At 36.5% G+C, this 22842-nt stretch overlaps 1 protein-coding gene and 1 long non-coding RNA gene across 7 annotated transcripts in view; one reads left to right on the top strand and one right to left on the bottom strand.

Annotated features, from left to right (window-relative positions):
- Positions 1-22842, top strand: part of INTU (inturned planar cell polarity protein) — a 94266-nt gene that overhangs the window by 62411 nt on the left and 9013 nt on the right. For 4 of the 6 annotated variants that reach the window (XM_073892239.1, XM_025874277.2, XM_073892242.1 and 1 more), the window contains 8 exons: positions 1836-1913; positions 5876-6065; positions 7549-7602; positions 12746-12808; positions 13632-13853; positions 14708-15190; positions 17543-17640; positions 22019-22208. In XM_073892239.1, the coding sequence (XP_073748340.1) occupies positions 1836-1913; positions 5876-6065; positions 7549-7602; positions 12746-12808; positions 13632-13853; positions 14708-15190; positions 17543-17640; positions 22019-22208 (1378 nt within the window). The remainder of the gene's footprint in view (positions 1-1835; positions 1914-5875; positions 6066-7548; positions 7603-12745; positions 12809-13631; positions 13854-14707; positions 15191-17542; positions 17641-22018; positions 22209-22842) is intronic. The other 2 variants (XM_073892238.1, XM_073892240.1) reach the window with 2 other exon arrangements.
- LOC141372650 (uncharacterized) lies at positions 6077-16686 on the bottom strand. Its single transcript, XR_012378028.1, has 3 exons — positions 16611-16686; positions 13317-13471; positions 6077-6138 (listed from the first exon to the last, which is right to left on the bottom strand). It is a non-coding gene; the product is annotated as an uncharacterized lncRNA (long non-coding RNA).

Genomic DNA, 22842 nt, shown 5'->3' on the forward strand with positions numbered 1-22842 from the left:
TTCTTTAGGGGTAAGGTTCAGTTGTTTATTTGATACTTTTTAAAATTTATCAAGGTAGGCCTGTATTGCTATAAACTTCCCTCTTAGAACAGCTTTTGCTGCATCCCCAAGATTTTGGACCATTGTGTTTTCATTTTCATTTGTTTCCTGTGTTTCCTGTGTGGTTCAAAATGTTTAATGTGAGGGGTAATGGTGCTGAGACATATAATAACATGGTGTCTCTTTAACCAGCTAATTTGTATTTTTTCTGTCTAAAAAGGGACTCTGATGAACCCCTCTAGAGTACTGCCTTAGGCCAGTGGGTTGGATTATGAAAAATAGAGTTGTTTTGAAAACCGATTATAAGTTACTGTAGGATGTAATGGCAGGGTAAAACACTTGTCTTTCAACTTTTATAATAGCCCAAAAGGTAGAAGAAAGAAAACAGATAATGCAATGGTATGCTACACATAGTGTAGACAGACTAGGGTAAGGAAGGCCCGGCTAAGGAACTGAGCAGAGACTGCTCAGCCACATTCTGATGCTACCAGCCAAATTAATTATGCAGATAGAGACAGTTTCCAGGAGGGATTTTACCCTGAAGCCAAAAAAAGGTGGTCACAGCTGAGCTCTGGATCAAGGTTGTGCTGCATAGGGATGTTCTAGCCAATTTCCCAATCTTTATTACTGGGTGGTAGGCGTAGAGGGTGTCCCTAAATGTTAGTCATTCCTATCCTGGAGAGCTTGGCTTGATAAATTGGAATGAATTTGAAGATCCCCTTTTTTTCCACTCTGTACCAGATTCTTTTCCTCATTCCATCTTGTTTCACATAACCGTGAAAGATAGGAATTATTATTCTAATTTGTTCAAATTGAGAAATAGAGTATTGAGAGATCAGGCACAAGCACCTCCTCATTCCCAATTAATGTGTCTTTGTGCCTCCAATGCTGTGCATGTGGTTAGTAATTGAAGTGGCAGCCCTAGGATTTTTCTCCCATTTGTCTTAATACCACACCCTGTGCATCTTCCTGTTTGCCACTGTGCCTTTTACAAGCAAAATGAGAAAAGTGCTACCCCACAGAAAATCGGGTGGGGTGTATAATCCAGGAATATGTGTTTTCAGAGGGGAGATCATCTTCCTGTGATGGCTGCAGTGAATAGTGGGAAACCCAACCAGGAACTCCTTGTGAGCTAGTAGAATAACTTCAGAACTAAGAAGATGGATGCCCACAAGCAGGTTCTACTCCCTTTGTGTCCTTGCCCAAGTTACTTAAGTTACTTAATTTCTTGGGCCTCAGTTTACCCATCATATAATAAGAATAATAAGACCTACTTTGTAGAATTTTTATCAGGCTTCAGTGAAAAAAATGTTAAGTCCATTTCTTTCTTCTATGTTCTTTCCTTTCTCTATTTCATTTAGGGGTGTCTTTTGTCACAGGAGTTGGAGGTTCACTTGAGATCTAGGTAATACTGGAAAGTGTCAAGAATTTAGCATTTTTTTCTACGGGCCCAGGTACTGCAGTACTTTATAATGCATTAATTTTATGTAATCCTCAAAATGAACCTGAGAAGGGCTTAATGATTATTGCCCCACTTTACACATGAGGAAACTAAACCCTAGAGAGGCTTAAATAATTTCTATATAGCTGGTGATATCAAAGTCCCTACTAGACCCATGCTAGAACTCCAGATCTAGTAATCGGAGTCTTTAATTGCTAATGCAGTAAACAGCCCACTGTACTAGCAGTTGACATACAGACTTTTGACATTCTTTATGTATAAAATGTAAAGATGTTCTGCTCTTTTAGATATGTATCATTTGGTTATGTTATAAATGCGTTTTTGCTTTTTTTAGAGTTCCTCTTCCTCAGCTAAGGAATATGATAGGAGATGTTGCCCAAACCTTAAAATTTATGTATGGTTCTTTAGATAGGTAAGTACTTCTGTGAATTGAATCTCAAGTTTTTGTTTATTTGTTTTTTAAAAAAAACTTTTAGTCACAGAGAATAAACTGATGGTTACCAGAGGGGAGGGAGGTAGGTGAGGGGGATGGGAGAAATAGGTGATGGGGATCAAGGAGTGTACCTGACGTGATGGTCACTGGGTGTTGTATGAAGGTGTTGAATCACACTATATTGTACACCTGAAACTAACATAACACTGTATGCTAACTATACTGGAATTAAAAGTTAATAAAAAATATTAAAAAATAATGAAGATGGGGCGCCTGGGTGGCTCAGTCGTTAAGCGTCTGCTTTCAGCTCAGGTCATGATCCCAGCGTCCTGGGATCAAGTCCCACATCGGGCTCCCTGCTCTGCGGGAAGCCTGCTTCTCCCTCTCCCACTCCCCCCTGCTTGTGTTCCTGCTCTCGCTGTCTCTCTCTCTGTCAAATAAATAAAGAAAATCTTAAAAATAATGAAGATATCAATGCTCATAAAAAATGAATCTCAAGTTTTAAGTGTATGACTTTTTTTTTTTTAACTGAAGATATTTCCATTTTTTTTTTAAGGTTTTATTTATTTGACAGAGAGAGAGAGAGAGAGAGCACAAGCAGGGGGAGCAGCAGGCAGAGGGAGAGGGAGAACCAGGCTCCCCAAGGAGCAGGGAGCCCGATGTGTGGGGCTCAATCCCAGGATCCTGGATTCAGGACCTGAGCCAAAGGCAGTCACTTAACCAACTGAGCCACCCAGGCGCCCCTAAGTGTATGATTCTAAATCCCATTTGCACTTAATACTTTTCCTTGGTTGGCAAGTTAGTTATTTGGTTTTTTCTTCTTCCTCTAATATTTTCATCCTTTATTACTGGCTTTATTTTATAGTTCTAGGCAGTTTTTCACTTGATCCATTGCTTTTTCTTTTTGATCTCCTGTTAGTTTAGTGAAATAATGTGAAATAGTGATAAAACTGCAATTATATTCTGATTTGACATATTTCTGTAGTAGCAAATGTACGAACATTTCAAAACAGATACAGAAGAGTACGAATTTTTTAAATGTTGTGTTTTTCTCTGATTTTATAAGAGCATTGTCAAATTTACCATCCTAAAATGTGGTTCTTCTTTAAAAAAATTAGTAAAAAAATGCACTATTTAAATAAATAAATGACACAGTAACAAAGGTATTAACTAGTTTCATGTGTATCATTTCATATATTTTCTATACAATATGAATACAATCTACATACTTTTTTAATATACGTGGGCTCATATTATGCGTATTTTTCCTGCTTGCTTTTTTAACCTTACGGTAAAATATGATGCATCTTTCTTGATCTGAAGAAGGCAATTTGAGGTAACTTCAACATTTGAACCCATAAAATTATGGTTGAAAAATAGATTTTTCTGTTTGTGGGATTTTTGCTTTCAAAGCCCTAAGAGTATATCAATAGAAAAATCCAAAAACAGTTTATACGTTTTTCTAAACCATAGTGGTATCAGCTCTCTGTTTATCTATCATGGATCTTTGTTGTTGCTGTTCTCAAAGCAGCCTTGAAAGAATTTTCCATGACTGTGCCATCGGTACTGTCTAGTTTGTAGAGTTCTCCTCCGAGCCTCTGAAGAGACATATCCCTCTCAAACCCAATTACTAATTAGCATTTTCCAAACGTGTGAACTACAAAAGGCCAGGCAGCCACAAACAGTGCTTTTACCTTCTGTTAAATAAGAAAATTTTTAACCAATGAAGAGTAAGGATATGGTTGTAAACTCCCTCCGTAAATTTACGCTGGGTGAGCAAACCTTGCTATGTTTTGCCTTAATTAAAGCTTTATGTTTTCATAAAACCAGAGATAATTAAAGATTAAATTCCTGCAATGAATTCCATACTTTAAGACAATCAACTGGGGTTGTTCTGCAAGTTGCAATGGACTAGGTTAGGGGCAGATGGACTCTTAATTTCTGTGAATTTCATTTTGAAATTTAGCTTCCATTGACTTGGAAGTATCACCAAATGGGCAGCAAATTTTAGTTTCTTTTTGTTCTGGTGAGAATTTGAAAGGCAAACTAAGATAGTAAATGTGATGATCCATTGAGTTCTTAAGACCAAGAAGCAATATGGATCCAAGATGTTGTTAGTAGTCATTTTGTAGCAATTTTTAATAAGGCTTTTTCTAATTATGAAAGATATTGAAGGCACATCGTGGAAAATTATGATAAGACTAAAAAGACTTAATTTTTTTTAAGTTGTAAGCTGGTTATTTCCCTGTGAGGCATAGAAAATCGATTATATATTGACAAAGTTTAGTGTTGTGATCAAAGATATGTTTCCTTCACTATTCCCAGCCAAACTAGCAGCAAATTCTAAACACTCTGTCTCTAAAACATATCTCAAATTCATTCATTTCTCTCCATCTTCACTGTTACCCTGCCCAGCCACCAACATCTCTCACTAGTAAAACTAATCTAACTGGTTTCCTTGCCTCCGTTCCTGCCACTTTAATAAATTTCTAAATGCAATTAAAATTGATCTTTTTACAGGGGTGCCTGGGTGGCTCAGTCAGTTAAGCGTCTGCCTTCGAATCAGGTCATGATCCCAGGGTCCTGGGATAGAGCCCCACATCAGGCTCCCTGCTCGGTGGGAGGCCTGCTTCTCCCTCTCTCACTGCCCCCCTGCTTTTGGTTCCTCTCTTGCTGTCTCTCTCTGTCAAATAAATAAAATCTTAAGAAAAAAAAAGTGATCTTTTTACATTATAATCTGGCTCCTACACACCTTTCTGATTTCAGATCTGAAACCACAGTCTGTACTGTTCTGCGGGTACCCTGGCCAACTTTGTTCCCACCCTACAGCTTTTGTGCTTTTTTCTCTCACTGGATCTTCTTGGCACTGGGATCTCAGCTTAAATACCTATTCTCAGACTCTTACCCAACTTTTGATCTAAATTAGCCAACCGGTCACATCACCCATTCACATGATCCTATGCTCTGTATGGCCCTTTGTATGAGTTCATGTTTTTACTGTTTGTTCATTTGTTGTCTTTCTCCATCAGAATGTGAGCTCCATGGAAGCAGAGACCTTGTCTTTTTTCTTGATATTTTTACTACTGTACCTCCAACAGTGAGAATAGTGCCTAGAACATAGTTGGCACTCAAGCTATTTGTTGAATGAATCCATGAATATTAGTCTGATGTATTAATGGTATATATACTAGTTATCATGTTATCCAGAGGACTATTCCAATGAATGGTTGCAGGCAATGCTGTATTATTTTTACATGGCTAAAACCAAATGTTTAGTCTGTCTCCCCTTTCTCTTTCTCTCTCTCTTTGAGTTCAATAGTGTTGCCTTCATTAGTGAAGAGGGGAAAATTACTTGGGCTAATTATGTGCTTTCTGTATTCAGTAAGTAATAAACATAATAAGTACTTATTATGTACTAGGTACTTCACATGTGAGTCAGGTTGTATTATCCCCATTTTTAGAGATGGAAACAGAAGTTCAGAGAAAGGTTAGATGATCTTCCTGAGATACCTACCTAGTGAAAGTAGTGATAAAAGTCAAAGCCAGATATGTTCTATTACAAAGCTCAAAATCTCTTTATTATTCCATCTTGCCTGAAAGATATTGGCAGTTTAAATGGTTAAGAGATAAGTAAAAGCAACTTACTTCCCCCCCCCAAAAAAGGGTACTTCCAGCCCATTCTATCGTAGATACACCATTTCTGTTAGCCCTGTGGTTCTTCCATAATACCATCTACTCAGTACATTTGAAAGTAGGTTTTTGGGTAAAAAATATTGACAGGATGAACTTCTTAACACATTCCATCAGTAACACAGCAGTAATTCTTCATAAGGAGTAAGGAAGAGAGCCTGTGTAGTTGGGAAAGATCCAGTCTCTTTAGGAGCATACAAAAGATAACCACCGTTTTCACACGTTCTGACTTACAGCTCTTGTTTCTTCAGTGCCTTTTGCCAGGTTGAGAATGTTCCTCGTTTGGATCATTTTTTCAGCTTGTTCTTTCAAAGAGCACTTCAGCCTGCTAAACTACATTCCAGTGCCAGTCCGAGCGCACGACAATATGATGCTTCCAGTGCAGTGCTTTTAGATGGTCTTCCTGGAGTTCGATGGCTCACGCTTCCGCAGGAAATCAAGGTAATCTCGGGGGTCATAAATAAAAATCAGAACCAGTTGCCTTGTGATTTTTTTATCTTCTCTCTTTTTTAGACTTTTTGTTATTTTCAGGATTGTGGGTAAGAGTTAAAAGAAGCCATTGGTTAGTGAGGTAAGAGCTCCAGTATAGTGAACTTAGAAAGATAAATATTTCTTTACAAATAGAAATTAGATCTCTCATCTTACTTTAACATTTAAGCGTTTTCCAAACTTATAATGCATTTCAGAAATCATAATTATGTGGTATGTCTTCCTTTTTTTTGTTTGTCAGATGTTCTTTTTTTTAAATGTCATTTTTCCTAAGGTACACTGGAATAATTTAAGAGAAAAGATACTTTGTCTGTTGTCTTAAGGAATGTCAAGAAACATTACAGTAACCTTGTACATTAGCCTATAGAGTTCAATGGTGGGAAGAGCAACCTGTAAACATTAACATTTGTGAGATCAAAATTCACAAGTGGGTAATTTTCTTTTTGTCCTTTAGTTTTTCATGAGAGAAACCATAGCCCTAAAAAGGAGTACATGAAATATTTGCTAGATGCAGAAAAATGTAGGTCACAAATGAGTAATAAGTCAGTGTGTGAAAAGCATTGAAAGGCATGACTAATGTTTCCAAAGCTTTAGTCATCTCAGTAAGACACAGTTTGTGCAACAGTCCTGCAGAGAGTGCCTTGGTCTTTAAAAGAAAAAAAAATGGATTCTTTTCCATTTCCACAAATCACATATATGCTACAAGCTTTAATTGCCAATAGTTTTCAATTTATATATATATGCATTACAGATTAAACTACAGATTAAATTTATTCTGTTTTTAAATTTTGAATGCTTCGTGGAGGAGCAAATACATGAAAGAGTTCAGGCAATTTCCATAGAAACGAAAGCTAAATCCTAAGTAAGATTTTTCTAATAACTCTGTAGGGATGCTAAACTGTGCCAGATTCCAGGGGAACACTTGCCTTCATGTTTTAATCCATAAATAAAGAGAGTCCTTTTATATAGAATGTAAGAAAGACACAGGGAAGAATGTTGATATTTTCAAAGACTCTAACTGTTGAGAAATACACAGGAAATAGAGGGGGGGATAAAGCCTCAAAATAGATTGGGTACATTAAGATTGATTATTTTTCTCTTAAGAATTTTAATAGGTTCAAAAATTTTCTAACTCAAAACTGGAAAGCAATTCTTTAACCTCATAAATTATTTTGCATTGAATACAGAGTGAAGCTCATTTTGCAATAATCAAGATTTAACTGAAAAGTGACTGTATGTTAAATAAATTTTTTTCTGTAATTCCAAAGCTTAAAAGCAACATGTTCTATTTTGGGACATTTCTTAAATATCACAAAGGAGAAAGATACTTACTCAATTCTTCAACTAATTATTAAGCACTTTTATGAGGCCATTACTAAACAATAACTAATATGAGTTAAATGGTTTGTGTTACTTTTTTTTTCTTTTCACATAGATGGAACTAGACACAGCATTGAGCGACTTGGAGGCTGCAGATTTTGCAGAACTGGTGAGAGAACCAATGGATTTTAGGAAAGGCTCAATGTTGATTTCGTATTTTATAAATCAGCCATTATTCTAAATATTTTTCAAGTGGGCATGTAATAATCTTGAACTATTTAGCATTGGGTCTCTATTTTGACATGAACAGAATCTATTTTGCTTGCCTTAAAATTTTCTACTCAGTTAAAAACATTTGTTACATAATGAGAGAAAGTACATACATTAATAGTAAAGTAAATAATTGAATTGTAATACTGAAGTAAGTAAAAACCCTGTAGATACAAATTTCAATTAGAAGTACCGGTATGGTTTTTAATCTTTTTTTAAAAAATATATTTCCTAGTTCTGTCCAATAAAAAGGCCTAGAAATAATGATCATCCCAGTAGTGATGAATGCCATTAGCACCTAGGCTATGGCATATAAATAATACTTCTCACTAAAAGGAACCAAGACTCCTAAGAGAAATGGCTGCTTGCAGATTTGGAGCTGAAAATAATACAAGATAAGCCTGGCAGTGTCTTGTTATTTCAGAAATCCAGGAAGCTTTAAAAAATTACTGGGGTTAATGTAGGGTTCCAGTAATTAGGAGACAACTTGAAGAGGCTCACACTTGAGCATCTGGAAGTGTAATAACTGCAGCAGATTGAAACCCATCAGATATGTTGAAGTCCATGAGTTCATAATTATACTCAAGAAAAAAAGAAACTTCTTGGTCAGCTTTGGAGGATGCTAGAGAACCAATTCATTACTGTGAAAACTGGCAAAAAAGAGAAGGAAACAAACATTTATCTGCCCTTTTATCTGAACCATACCTCAAGGTTACCAAATAGAGATGAGGGGGAGTTCTCTTTATGGAAGTATTCTACTTACCATACCAAGAAAGAATGACAGAACTGGAATATTACCGTATTGCAATTTTCACAATGAATTAATGGGTCTAAGCAAAGGTCATCAATAGTTGTTAAAAAGGAAGACAGCCAAGTAGTATGTGGCTCATGATGGAAGCACACAAATTACCTGTAAAATATTCTTGATGAGGTCTCAAGATCTAACTACCACGATATACAAAATACTAGGGACAGGGACATGTTAAATGACCCCATTTGGGGGGCGAGATTATAATCATCAAATCCAGACTAGGAAACACAATAAGACAATTTCTTCAACAAATAAAAGAGAGCGGGGAGAAACTGAGAGAGCCTATCAGTCACAAAAGACTTAAGAAACATACCAACCAATTTTAATATGTGGACCTTACTCGGATCCTGATTCAAACAAACAAAATTTTTAAAAACATCTACAAGAATTGTGTAAGACTGATGAATCACAGACCTGTACCTCTGAAACAAATAATACAGTATATGTTGTTTAAAAAAAGAAAAAAGAAGATAGTAGGAAGGGAAAAATGAAGGGCGGGAAATCAGAGGGGGAGATGAACCATGAGAGACTATGGACTCTGAGGAACAAACTGGGAGTTCTAGAGGGGAGGGGGGTGGGGGGATGGGTTAGCCTGGTGATGGGTATTAAAGAGGGCATGTTCTGCATGGAGCACTGGGTGTTATACGCAAACAATGAATCATGGAACACTGCATCAAAAACTAATGATGTAATGTATGGTGATTAATATAACATAATAAAATTTAAAAACAACATCTACGAGACAAGGAAATATAAACACTGATGTTGGATAGTAGGTGAGAATAATTTTTTTAAATCCTTCTGTTTTAGAGATATACTCTGAAGTATTTACAGATGAAATCATATAACATCCGTTACTGGTTTTGAAATAATTCAGCAGGGAGAGGGAAGAAGGAGAGAGGGATACTGATGAGACAAGATTAGCCATGTACTGGTCATAGTTAAAGCTGGGTGATTATGGGCACATAAGAGCTAATTACACGATTCTATATTTGTATTTGCTAAAATTGTCAGTAAGAAAAGTTCTCTTAAGGGGCGCCTGGGTGGCTCAGTCAAGCATCTAACTCTTGGCCTCAGCTCAGGTCTTGATCTCAGGGTCATGAGTTCAAGCCCCACATTGGGCTCCACGTGGGGCATGGAGCCTACTTAAACAAAAGAAGAAAAATTCTTTTAAAAGTAAATGGTCAGGAGAGAGGGGGACCTGGGTGGCTCCGTTGGCTAAGTGACCTGATTTCAGCTCAGGTCATGATCTCAGGGTGCTGGGATGGTGCCCTGCCCCAGCCCTGGAGGGAGTCTGCTTGAGGATTCTCTTTCTCCCTCTGCACCTCACCCTCTCTTTGCATGCGCATGCTCTCTCTCTCTCTCAAATAAATAAGTCTTTAAAAAAAGGTAAATGGGAAATTAGGATGTAGAAGCAGTGAGGGCTGGATCATAAGAAGATTGCTGGTAAAATCTTGATTGCTTTAAAGAGTACCTTAGTCTTTTTTTTTTTAAGATTTTTATCTTAAAAATTTATTATTATAAGCAGGGAGAGCAGCAGAGGGAGAGGGAGAAGCAGGCTCCATGGGGCTCCATCCCAGGACCCCAGGATCATGACCTGATCTGAAGGCCGACACTTAACCCACTAAGCCACCCAGCTACCTCAAGAGTGGCTTAGTCTTAACTAAGATCCTGAGCAAATGGAAGCATATATTGTTTGTAAAAATAATGGAAACTTAAACGTGGTGAACTCCTCATAGGTCATAAATCTTTTCACTGAGGGAGAATGTTTAAGATAGACACTAAGCATTAGGAACAGTTTAAAGTATTAAAATATCCAGGTTTTAGGAACTTATATCTGATAGGTTTCATTAAAACTCTAATTTCTGGTTTATATAACATCACTTTAATGATCAGTGGAACTAACAATATTTTCTATGATTAGACAAAGATCTATTGGGATTCCTTGGATACAACATCAAGACACAATCTATAAAGAAAGAAGAAAATTGATAAATTGAGAATGTAAGGTGGTACAACTACTTAGGAAAACAGTTTGGCAGTTTCTTAATAACCTAAATATATACCTACCACATGATTCAGTCATTCTGTTCTTCCAATTACCCAAGAGAAATGAAAGCCTATGTCAATACAAGACCTGTACACAAGTATTCGTAACAGCTTCATTTGTAATAGCCAAAAGAAAACTGGAAACAATTCAAGTAACTCAAGTGTCCATCAGTGAGTTAATAGACAGACAAATTGTGGTATGTTCATGCAAGGGAATACTACCCAGCAAAAAATTTGGCAGCAGTATTGATGGAATTGTTATATATCTTGATTTTGGTGATACTTAACATAGCTATACACATTTGTTGAAACTGGCAAAATAGGGGAACCTGGGTGGCTCAGTTGGTTAAGTGGCCTACTCTGGGTTTTGGCTCAGGTCATGATCCCAAGGTCCTGGGATCAAGCCCTGCGTTGGGCTCCATGCTCATCATGGATTCTACCTGAGGATTCTCTCCCTCTCTCTCTGTGCCCTTCCCCTCCTCTGTCTCTCAAATAAATAAATAAATCTTTTTTTAAAATTGGCAAAACAATTCACAGTGAATTTTACCTTAAAAAATGAAAATAAGGGTCTATTCTAAACTTTCTGTGAAATTAGATTTAAGATTTAATCTTATATCCTAATTTTGTTTTCTTTAGTTTTAAAAATTATTAAGGCATAGTTTATATTTGGTAATAAATTCTTCTGTGCACCTTTATAGTCAACCCATCTTCCTACCTCCAGCCCTTGGCAACTACTGATTTGTTTTTTGTCCCCAGAATGTCCTATAAATTGAATTAGATAATAGGTAATTTGGGGGGGCCTGACTTAGTTCACTTAACATAATGCATTTGAGATTCATTCATGCCATTGTATACATCTGTAATTCAGTCCTTTTTATTGCTGAGTAGTATTCCATTGTATGAATGTATCACACTGTTTATCCATTTCCCAACTGAGAAATAATTAGGTTATTTCTAGTTTTTTAGTTTTCCTTAGGTTTCATTGCCTTTTTTATTTTTAAGATTTTATTTATTTATTTGACAGAGAGAGAGAGAGCACAAGCAGGGGGAGCGGCAGACAGAGAGAGAAGCAGGCTTCCCGCCGAGCAAGGAGTTCGATGTGGGGCTCGATCCCAGGACCCTGGGATCATGACCTGAGCCAAAGGCAGACGTTTAACCGACTGAGCCACCCAGGCGCCCCTCGTTGCTTTTTTTTTTTTTAATTACAAAATTAATACATGCATATTGGGTAAAATGCAAGTGTGATTATTAAAAACAAATGTCCTACCTCCTCATCCCCCTCTCCCAGTTCTATCCCTAATTGTAACTGTTCTTACAGTTTTCTTACAGTTTGAAACATATTCTTCCAGACTTTTTTCTATACATGTATATACATAGGTACATACACAGCAGCACACATGTATACACATACATGTATATCATTGAGGGTGCTATTCTTTTTTAAAAATTAGATCTTAGTAAATATTTTGTTCTGTAGCTTGTATTCTTTGCTCAGCACTATACCCTAAAACCTTTTGTGCCTGCTCATATAGATCAACCTTATTTTTTTAACAGACCTATGACAGTCCATGGTATGAACATAACCTCATTTTATTAACCATTCTCCATTGTTGCACTTGACTTTATCTCCAATTTTTGCATATTACAAATAGTTCTGCTACTAACTTTTTATGTACAAAAATCTTGATTCTCCTGTTTGAGCATTTCTGTAGATTTTTAGAATTACTCAAAGGGTATATTGAATTTTTTTATATATACTAATTAGTTGCTACCAAATAGGTTGTATCAAATTTTACTTTCAAAAATATTATTTGGAAATTTAAAAAAATCATTCAAAAATATTACTTGGTAGTATGGGATATTTTAGATGATATATAGTAGAAGCTTTTTGTCTTGATAGACATGTTTTAATCCCTCTTGCAGTAACTAATCTTATGTTCTATTCTTAGAGGTCTCTAATCAACAGTATCTTAAAAGATAAAAAATAAAATTGTTTTCAGTCCAAAATACATGCACATTATCTTTCACCCTAATACCCTGGTATATTCATTTCTAAAGAAGGCACTATGAAAAGTTCAGTTATGAAATAATATAATTGCCATTTTAACCATTGTAGCCTAAGATTTTTTTTTTATCATGAAAAAACAAGGAATATAAATCCATTGTGGTTTTTCTTCTCCAGTCTGAGGATTACTATGACATGAGGCGGCTGTATACAATTTTAGGATCTTCTCTATTTTACAAGGTAAGTTGAAGCTTGAAATTTTTATAAATGTCCAACTGCTATATGAACAGACCTAAAGTGAATTTTCTCAAACTTCTACAAATATGAAAAATACATTTATCCCTTTTCCTTTGAATGTAGTTACTGTTAAATTAAGGTCTTTAAAAAAAAAAAAGCTGGTACCTACATATTTACAAATACAATAAGTATTTCTGATTTTATGACATTCTAAAGCATTTGCAAATGTGTAAAGGAGAAACAATACTCAAGGAACCAAATGTGTAATAGAGAAAAGCAATACTTTCTTGATTTATTTTTGCAACAGTGTACTTTTTTTCTTATCTTCAGACATAAACATGTATCTTTTTAGTAAATCTAACATTTAGTTGACTTCCATGTAGGGCAAATTAAGCATCAAATGAATTTAAGTATTTTCATATTTCAGGATTTTTAAACACAATTTAAAAACATACCTAAAGAAGAATCCAACAGTACAGTGGTACACAGTGAAAAATAAGTCTCTCCTCACCTTACCTCTTGCTTCTCTTCTCCATTTTCTATCCTCAGAATTCAGTTCTTTTCCAATGTCGCCAAACACTCAGGCTTATACTACCCAGGTGACCTTGCTTGGTGCTAAAGTCTATCTGTTGTTGACTTATCATAAATCTTCGATCTCTAATTGACCTCAGGAAAAAAAAAAACATTTATTTTTACTATGTCTTTATTCCATTTGAAACTGGAGTATTTTAAGAAAACTGAAGTACTCTTAGAGTACTTAGAAATATATTATGGCATTATTGCTTATATCACTAGTTGACTTTTGTTCTTTGTGGTTAAATTCAAGGGTTATTTGATATGCAGTCATTTGCCGAAGGATGATCTTATTGATATTGCTGTGTACTGTCGCCACTACGGCCTACTGCCTTTAGCAGCAAAACAAAGAATTGGTCAGTTGGTCATATGGAGAGAAGTGTTTCCGCGACATCACCTCCAACCTTCTGCAGACTCAAACACTGAAGTCTTTCGGGAACCTGAAGGGAGATATTTTTTGCTAATTGTTGGATTGGTAAGTTTACCTTGGTTTCTGTGTGTGTGTCTGTGTGTGTGTGTGTTTTGGGATTGGATTTTTTTGGCCATTTACTATCTAATGAACATAATAATTTATGACAATTTATAAACACAAATGAACATAATAATTTAAAATTATAAGCATGTCAGATACCAGTATTCAAGAAAATGTTATATGTCCCTTATTCCTTTTCTTTTGCATCCATTTAATACTCATGGAGAAATATTAATGAAACCCAGAATAAGATTTTTTCAGGTTCTTAAGATCTTTTGTTTTCATTTCTGTAGTGGTTTTATCCTCTGGTTTGTCTTGGGAAATACAGACATGAAAAGGATATAGAATCAGAATAAACATGTCATTGTAACTAAAAGGACTTCCAATAACTGTGGCTCTTTGAAAACTACCTTGTGCCATGTGCCAGAAGTGATAGTTGATGGTATACCAGGAGAAGGCAATATGAATGAATATTTGTTTTCAAGGATGATCAAGGGGCGCCTGGGTGGTTCATTCGTTAAGCGTCTGCCTTCAGCTCAGGTCATGATCCCAGGGTCCTGGGATCGAGCTCCTCATCGGGCTCCCTGCTCCACGGGAAGCCTGCTTCTCCCTCTCCCACTCCCCCTGCTTGTGTTCCCTCTTTTGCTGTCTCTCTGTCAAAAAATAAATAAAATCTTTAAAAAAAAGGGGGGGATGATCAAGAAGCATTGAGAATAATTAACAAAGAAAGGGAGGGAGGAGTTTTTAATAATCATATGATTATGTCATATGTTTTTAGTATTCATAAATTTATACATGCATGCTACATATAAACATTTTCATGTAGCTAAACCTGTATTAATATTTTTTTCTTATAGAAGTATTATATGTTATGTGTACTATTAGAAGCTGGAGGCTGTGCATCCAAAGCTGTTGGGAATCCTGGACCAGACTGTATCTATGTGGATCAGGTCAAAACAACTCTTCACCAACTGGAAGGAATAGATTGTCACATCAATGAACGGCTAACATCTTCTCCAAGCCCCTGTTTGTCTTGTGCTGACTGGTTCCTTACTGGATCACATGAAAAATTAGATAATTTGACAACCTCACCTATCCTCAGTAGGCTACCAGGTACTTCCAAGGTAGCAACCTCTCCAACATGCAGAAGAATTCTTTTTGGTGACTATTCCTTAAAGACACGTAAGCCCAGTCCTTCCCGAAGCAGTGGAGGATCTGACAATGGCTGTGAAGGTGGAGAAGGTGTTGGCCTGAGCCCCCACGCTATACCCAATGCCGTATGGAAACAAAGAGAATCTCAGGGCTCTGATGGTTCAGAAGAAAGTGGGGCCTTGCTTAAGGTGCGTGTTCATTCAAGTGTGTACATTCTGGGAGTTAAGCTGTCTTTTAAGTTCTTACTTTATAAATGCAAGAAATTTTTTTTATATTCAGTTAGCCAACATATAGTACATCATTAGTTTTTGATGTAGTGTTCAACGATTCATTAGTTGCGTATACACACCCAGTGCTCATTACCACATGGGCCCTCCTTAATACCCATCACTCAGCTACCCCATCCCCCTACGCCCCTCCCCTCTGTAACCCTCAGTTTGTTTCCCAGAGTCAAGAGTCTCTCATCGTTTGTCTCCCTCTCTGATTTCTTCCCATTCAGTTTTCCCTCCCTCCCCTGTGGTCCTCTGCACTATTCCATATGTTCCACATATGAGTGAAACCATATGATAATTGTCTTTCTCTGCTTGACTTATTTCACGTAGCATAATGCCTTCCAGTTCCATCCATGTCAATGCAAATGGTAGGTATTCATCCCTTCTGTTAGTTGAGTAATATTCCACTGTATATATGGACCACATCTTCTTTATCCATTCATCTGTTGAAGAACATCTCAGCTCCTTCCACAGTTTAGCTATTGTGGACATTGCTGCTGTGAACATTGGGGTGCATGTGCCCCTTCTTTTCACTACGTCTGTATTTTTGGGATAAATACCTAGTAGTGCAATTGCTGGGTAATAGGGTAGTTCTATTTTTAACTTTCTGAGGAACCTCCATACTGTTTTCCAAAGTGGCTGTACCAACTTGAATTCCCACCAGCAGTGTAAAAGTGTTCGCCTTTCTCCACATCCTTGCCAACAATTTGTTGTTTTCTGTCTTGTTAATTTTAATGCAAGAAAATTTTTAATGGCAATTCATTCTTCATTTGAACTAGTGGTATTTTTGGTTACTTTTGGCAAACCAGTGATTTAGAACCAAAAAGAGAAAGAAATATAGAGTAATAAAATAGTAGCATCCAGGACAGCTGTTTGAAACTACTTACAAGTAGGGAAATTGCTTAATTCTGCTTTCCCTGTTCATCTTCCTTCTGTATTCACAGTGTTAACTGAAAACATCCTAGTTGTGGGAGATTTTAGAGGGCTGATCTGACTAAGTAACCAATAAAATATTCAGTAGAAACAAAAAGAAAATCAGAAATTTATATATAAATGTAAAAATATATATATAAGTATATATGTGTAAATATTTGTGTGAGTATGTGTTACTCTACAGGTTTTTATAGGGTTTTTTTGTTTTATTTTGTTTTGTTTTTATCTGCATCTGTGAAGGTCTGGTCTCCATAGTCAAGAATTTAAAATGTGATTATAAAACAAAGAGAATGTTCATTTTTCAGATGGTTTTTATGATTTTTCCATGTTTTTTCCTCACGAAAATACCATAACATATCCAAATGATCATCAAAGTAATCACCCTGGGGGATCTTATACTTACTCTAATGATGCTTCTCTTTCAAAAAACTTTTGAAACTGTCATTTGGGCTGGTGGAGGTGATGCCAACAAGGCATGGAGAAGGAGGAATCTGAGAAGGGGCACAAATAAAACATGAGATTCTAAGTGTCATGGCATAAATAGCCATAGATTCCATCTTCTAATTCCAAACAATACAGTACTCTTGGAGCCCTAAGTGGTTGTATTTAGGAAATACATTCTTATTCATTATCCCAGTCAGTGAAATTGGTAGGAAGCATAATTTAGGAGGTAATAGATTTAAAGAGCCATGAATTGCTCTTGAGAGAAATTGAATCAGGGCGCCTGGGTGGCTCAGTCAGTTAAGCGTCTGCCTTCAGCTGAGATCATGATCCCCGGGTCCTGGTGATCGAGCCCTGCATGGGGCTCCCTGCTCCACAGGAGGCCTGCTTCTCCCTCTCCCACTCCCCCTGCTTGTGTTCTCTCTCTCTCACTGTGTCTCTCTGTCAAATAAATAAGTAAAATCTTTAAAGAAAAAAAAAGAGAAATTGAATCAATCTCTATGATTGAGCCATTAAACAAACTTGATTGAACATCTACTATGTGCCAAGAGCCATGCTACACAGAGGAGATACAAAGCTGGATAAGATACAGCCCATGCTTTTGAGAAGTACAGTCTAGAGAGAGAGACAAGTACATATACATATAAAATGTAACAAAACTTGATAATGGCTCTGGTAGGTTTTCAAGAAGAACTATCATGTCCTAAGACATGGCCCTGAGATCACTGTTAGCAAAGGATAAACCAAGAGGTACAAGTTAGCATCAGAAATATTTAAAGGAAACATTGCAAAATAGTAAGTAGTTCTCTTAGAAGTATTTTCAGTTTTTACACTGTTTCTGCTGTTTGATTCCATTCTTAGATACAAACTGATCTACTTAACTGTATTTTTCAGGTCACTAAAAAGAAGGCTACTCTTCCAAATCCATTTCATTTAGGGAACTTGAAAAAGGACCTTTCAGAAAAAGAACTGGAAATATATAACACAATGAAGTAAGAAACTTCCTTATAATACTCTTTTTCACTTAAACATCGTGTCTTTGAGAAAATTTTACAATAAGAAAGTACAAATCCATACCATACAGAGATTTAATTAAAAAATGTAATTATGATATATCTTAACATTATTAAAGATAGTGTCTATGCTAATTTACTAATGTTTTTCATTGCACGTATAGGGAATATGTACTCCTATTACAAAAGATTAAAAAAATAGAGTAATGTTTCAAAATGTGAAAGTCCCCCTTTATCTCTTTTCCACAGGTAACCTCCGTTTTGTATGTCTAATTTTTAAATTATAGAATTTACTATTTTTAGACTTTGGTGGATTCTGTGGTCTGCTGCCCAGATACCCCATAGCCCAGGGTACTCCTTCCCAGTGCTGGGGCTTGGGGGGTAATGGGTGTTAACTACTTACAGCTGAGTCCCTCACTGGCCTTGCTCTCTTTGGAAGTTTATTGACTCAGCCAAGATTACAGTATCTCCCTGGGAATAGCCCACATCTAGTGACTAATAGATAAGTGAATACAAAGACTTGACAACTCTAAAAGGCCATCCAGGCTTCAGAGTTCCAAGTAGTATCTTGCTGAGACCTTTGTTTTGACTGCAGTGTGGTTCAGCTTCTCCTTTGCTCAATCCTGCTTCCTTCACACGTCCCCCCACAGGTGTTGTTCCCCAAAGTTCTCCCTAATAAACTTGCTTGCTGCGTATCTCTCAGAGTCTCTCATTTTAGAAAAGAGATGAAACTTCAAACTTACATTAAGTCGGGAATTCTGAAGTAAAAGGAACTGAGTGAGAGGAGCATTTTCAGCAACTTATCAATAATTATTAAAATATAAAATGTTGCATATTCACTTTTTGTGTGGCTATTATGTGGTGACAAGCAGATCTGTCTGAGCTTTGCCTGATGTTTAATCATATCGTGTGGGATCAATTAGTGTATAACAAACATAATTGCACACTTTTATTTGAACAAGCAGACATGTACAAATAGAAATCATACAAAAAAGTTCAGCACTATGACCTTCTTAATCATTGAAACATTTTATAGTAAGTTTAAATATGTATGTCACAGAGTTGTCAGAAACAGCTTTTTTTCTGAAGTTAAGGCAAAAACAAGGTAATTTGTCTGATCTAATGTGTTAAATTTGGTATTTAATGCCTTCAAATATCATGGCTAATTTTTTAATAGTTAAAAATGTTTTTTAAGCGGGCACCTGGGTGGCTCAGTTGGTTAAGCGACTGCCTTCGGCTCAGGTCATGATCCTGGAGTCCCAGGATTGAGTCCCACATCGGGCTCCCTGCTCAGCAGGGAGTCTGCTTCTCCCTCTGACCCTCCCCCCTCTCATGTTCTCTCTCTCTCTCTCATTCTCTCTCTCAAATAAATAAATAAATAAATAAAATCTTTAAAAAAATGTTTTTTAAGCAAATCTAAATCAAACCTTTGTGGAGCTTTGAAACACCTTCCCAGAACCCTAGTCTTCCGTTTAACAAAAACTGCCGTGAAATTTTATTACCCCTACATCTTATTTTTTTAATATGTATGTTATTTTGGCCTTATCTCTAGTAAAAGGAAATGTTTTCCAAGTTCAGTGGCTTAAACAAATTCATATGTGATGTAAATCATAGTCTGTCTATTTAAAAAGATGCTACAGATGCATATTTATTCTCTTAATTGACATGGGAAGATGTTCATACTATGTAGTTAATTTTAAAAGTGTGACAAACCAGTATATAATAGATTATCCTAATTTGTACATACATGTTTTTGTAAAATAAAAATATATGACATGTTAAAAATAATAGTACCCACAGTTCATTTAGTAACCGAATCCTATCTATTCTACATTCTCATAATTATTTAATCCATTTAACCCTTACTGTACCTCCTGCAGATCAGGCTCCCATTCTCTAACCTGGTTTTACCAATAGTGTCCCAACTCCCAGCCTACCCTGAATCCATTTTCTGCTGCAGGAATGACCTTTCCAAAGAATAAATCTGTCTTGATCTGACTTTTACAAATATTGTGTCTTCCCAATGGGAATTGCTTGTTTGATGATTTTTAAACTTTCCGTGTATACACTGAGTTAATATACTCTGAGTTTATGATTTTCTTTTTCTTTCTTTTTTTTTAAAGATTTTATTTATTTATTTGACAGAGAGAGAGAGAGAGAGCACAAGCAGGGGGAATGGGAGAGGGAGAAGCGGTCTCCCCTCTGAGCAGGGAGCCCGACGTGGGGCTCGATCCCAGGACCCTGGGATCATGACCTGAGCCAAAGGCAGAGGCTTAACCAACGAACCACCCAGGCGCCCCGAGTTTATGATATTCAAGAGCTATTTTGCTCATTGTGTTGTCAGGGTTTTTTTTTTTTTTTTTTTAAAGATTTTATTTATTTAACTGACAGAGAGAGAGAGAGGGAACACAAGTGGGAGAGGGAGAAGCAGGCTTCCCGCCAAGCGGGGAGCCCGATGTGGGGCTCGATCCCGGGACCCTAGGATCATGACCTGAGCCGAAGGCAGACGCTTAACCGACTGAGCCACCCAGGCGCCCCATGTTGTCAGGGTTTTTTGTTGTTGCTGTTGTTTGCTTTTTTTGAGAGAAAGTTTTAAAAAAGACAACAAAAATGTTAATTCTAAATCTCCCTAAAAAGGAATCTAATTATTAATAGCTCTTTTTAAAGAATCATTTCTGTTCTGTACGTTTTCTTGAATTTGAAGACCTCTGGATTAAAATGTATGTTTTAAATTATTTTCTTTTTTGAGTAATCATAATTTCTTTTATCTTTTTTTTTAAAGATTTTTTATTTATTTATTTGAGAGAGAGAGAGAGAGAGAGAGAAACAGCATGAGAGGGAGAGAGGGTCAGAGGGAGAAGCAGGCTCCCCGCTGAGCCGGGAGCCCGATGTGGGACTTGATCCCGGGACTCCGGGATCATGACCTGAGCCGAAGGCAGTCGCTTAACCAACTGAGCCACCCAGGCGCCCAATTTCTTTTATCTTGACAAATATTTAAGTTTTTATTAATTGAAAAATATCAGCCACCAGTTGTTAGTGAGCCAGCTACCTTCTGGAAAAGTATGAGAAAAATTTATAGATCATCTCCTTTCCTGTCTATCCCTGGTCTCAAAAGAGAACCAAGGCCAGTCACTGATAAGAAGGAGAAATTATTCTGATCTTACGGCCTAATTAACAGTTTAACAGGAGTTTAACTAGCATGGACGATTAAGGCAGGCTGTAGGCTAAGAGCTGAAATACCCCTTTTCTTTGCCCCTGTGCTTAAGGCTGGGGGGAAAAAAATCAACTGATCAACTGGAGGGATTTCTTTTAAATAGACATTAGGATTAGAATGGGGGCAGTTTGAATGTTTGAGATGCAAATGGAGAATTTCTGTCCATATGTTTAAAGATTGCCAATCAGAAGTCATCAATGGATAGGAAAAAGCAAGGTTTAATGGAGGAAGCTTCAGAGTTCGCTCAGCTCAGCCACTTAGCTATGGGACCTGGATCAAGCAAGTTAATGAGATCTCTGAAGATTGATTTCCTCATGGTTACAATGAGGGTAGTAATACTGTTGAACATCTCACAGGGTCATTATGAGAATTAAGACTAAGGTATTTTAAAGCACCTACCCTGGCACATAGAGGGTACTCAGTATATGATAACTATTATTATTTCGTTGTTGCTGTTATTGTTGTTCTTTAGCTCTTCTTACCACTGGCAGAAATAAGCAGTATTTATAGATTCTACTGCCTGTCTGAGACCTAAATAGGGGAAGAAAGGATGGAGAAGAATGGAGAAATGAAAATAGTAAGCGAACATGGAAGGGAAGGAAGACTATAATGATGAGTAGTAGAACACTACAAGTAATTGCCGTAGTATTCCAGAATATTAACCCAGCTTTGCAGTTGGTAATAATAATTTTATTTTTCTTCAGGATCATCAATTTGACTGTTATGCTACTAATTTAAATGTGTTTATTTTGTTGGAAGATGTTCTTGTATGTGGTCAACTCTAGGCTGATACCTTATTTATGACTTGTAGGTATCTGGGCCAGAAGGGGCTGAGTTATTTATTACCAACCATGGAAAAAGAGGGGTTTAGCCAACTTGGGTTGTTTAGCAAAGGAAAAGTTAAGTTGTTTGTAATTGGTGTATATTTATCCTTACATACCATGTGATATTTGCCTCCATTAAGGAATCGATAATAACCCTAGCCTGTACCCTAGTTAAGGAGAAAATGGGACTTAAATGGTTGGCCTAGTTTCCCTGCCCTGATTAAAAGCTTGGAGTCTACAACATTCAAAATGAAGCAATATTTTTAAGTTTACTTAAATATCTTTTTTCTTTTTTTCTTCTTTTTTTGTTCTTTTCAAGATTAACATCTGGTCCTGAGAACACACTTTTCCACTATGTTGCCTTAGAAACTGTGCAAGGGATCTTTATTACTCCTACCCATGAAGAGGTGGCACAGCTAAGTGGCTCTATCCACCCTCAACTAATAAAGAATTTCCATCAGTGTTGTCTCTCCATCCGTGCAGTTTTCCAACAGACTTTGGTAGAAGAGGTATAAATATAGTTTTGTCAATTCTGTTTCCAGATTTCTAAATATTCTCTCTAAAAACTCTTTAACCAGTATGTCCAACAATGACAGTTTTTATTTAAACTCTTTTTAGCAGTCACCCAATCTAACTAGAGTACACAATCTAACTTGAGTGCCAAAAGGCTTATACTCACAATATTTAACTTAAAAGCTTTATTTCATAATACTGATTTTGATGTCCTGGAATGCTATTCCAGAAAATGGAGGACCTATGTTTTTCTACAGCAAAGTAGAATATGGTAGTTTATAATGTAAATTAGCCTCCATGTTTGATATCTGTGAGTCAGCCATTACTTGGACAGTAGTATCTACCAGTTAAGTCTGATAATTCTTTAAAGTATTCTATCAGTAGTATAAGGTATTTTGTAACATAATAGGGTAAGGTACAGTGATAGACACAATACTGTTGCAAATCTTTTAGCCACTTGGTTGATTTCTTGCTTGCTTGCAGTAATATTGTATGTAATTAAAAAATCAATTAGATTATCTTAATAGCAGGAAAAAGTATGTGTTGATTTCTTGAAAAGGATAAACATACAGAAGTTTGCTTGTCAGTGGTCAAACATCACACAGCCAAAAACAAAAAATAAAACCCCTT

This window comes from Callorhinus ursinus, unplaced genomic scaffold (genome assembly GCF_003265705.2).
Source record: "Callorhinus ursinus isolate GAN/ISIS: 27379988/994484 unplaced genomic scaffold, GSC_fseal_2.0 scaffold4, whole genome shotgun sequence".
Taxonomy (NCBI): Eukaryota; Metazoa; Chordata; class Mammalia; order Carnivora; family Otariidae; genus Callorhinus; species Callorhinus ursinus.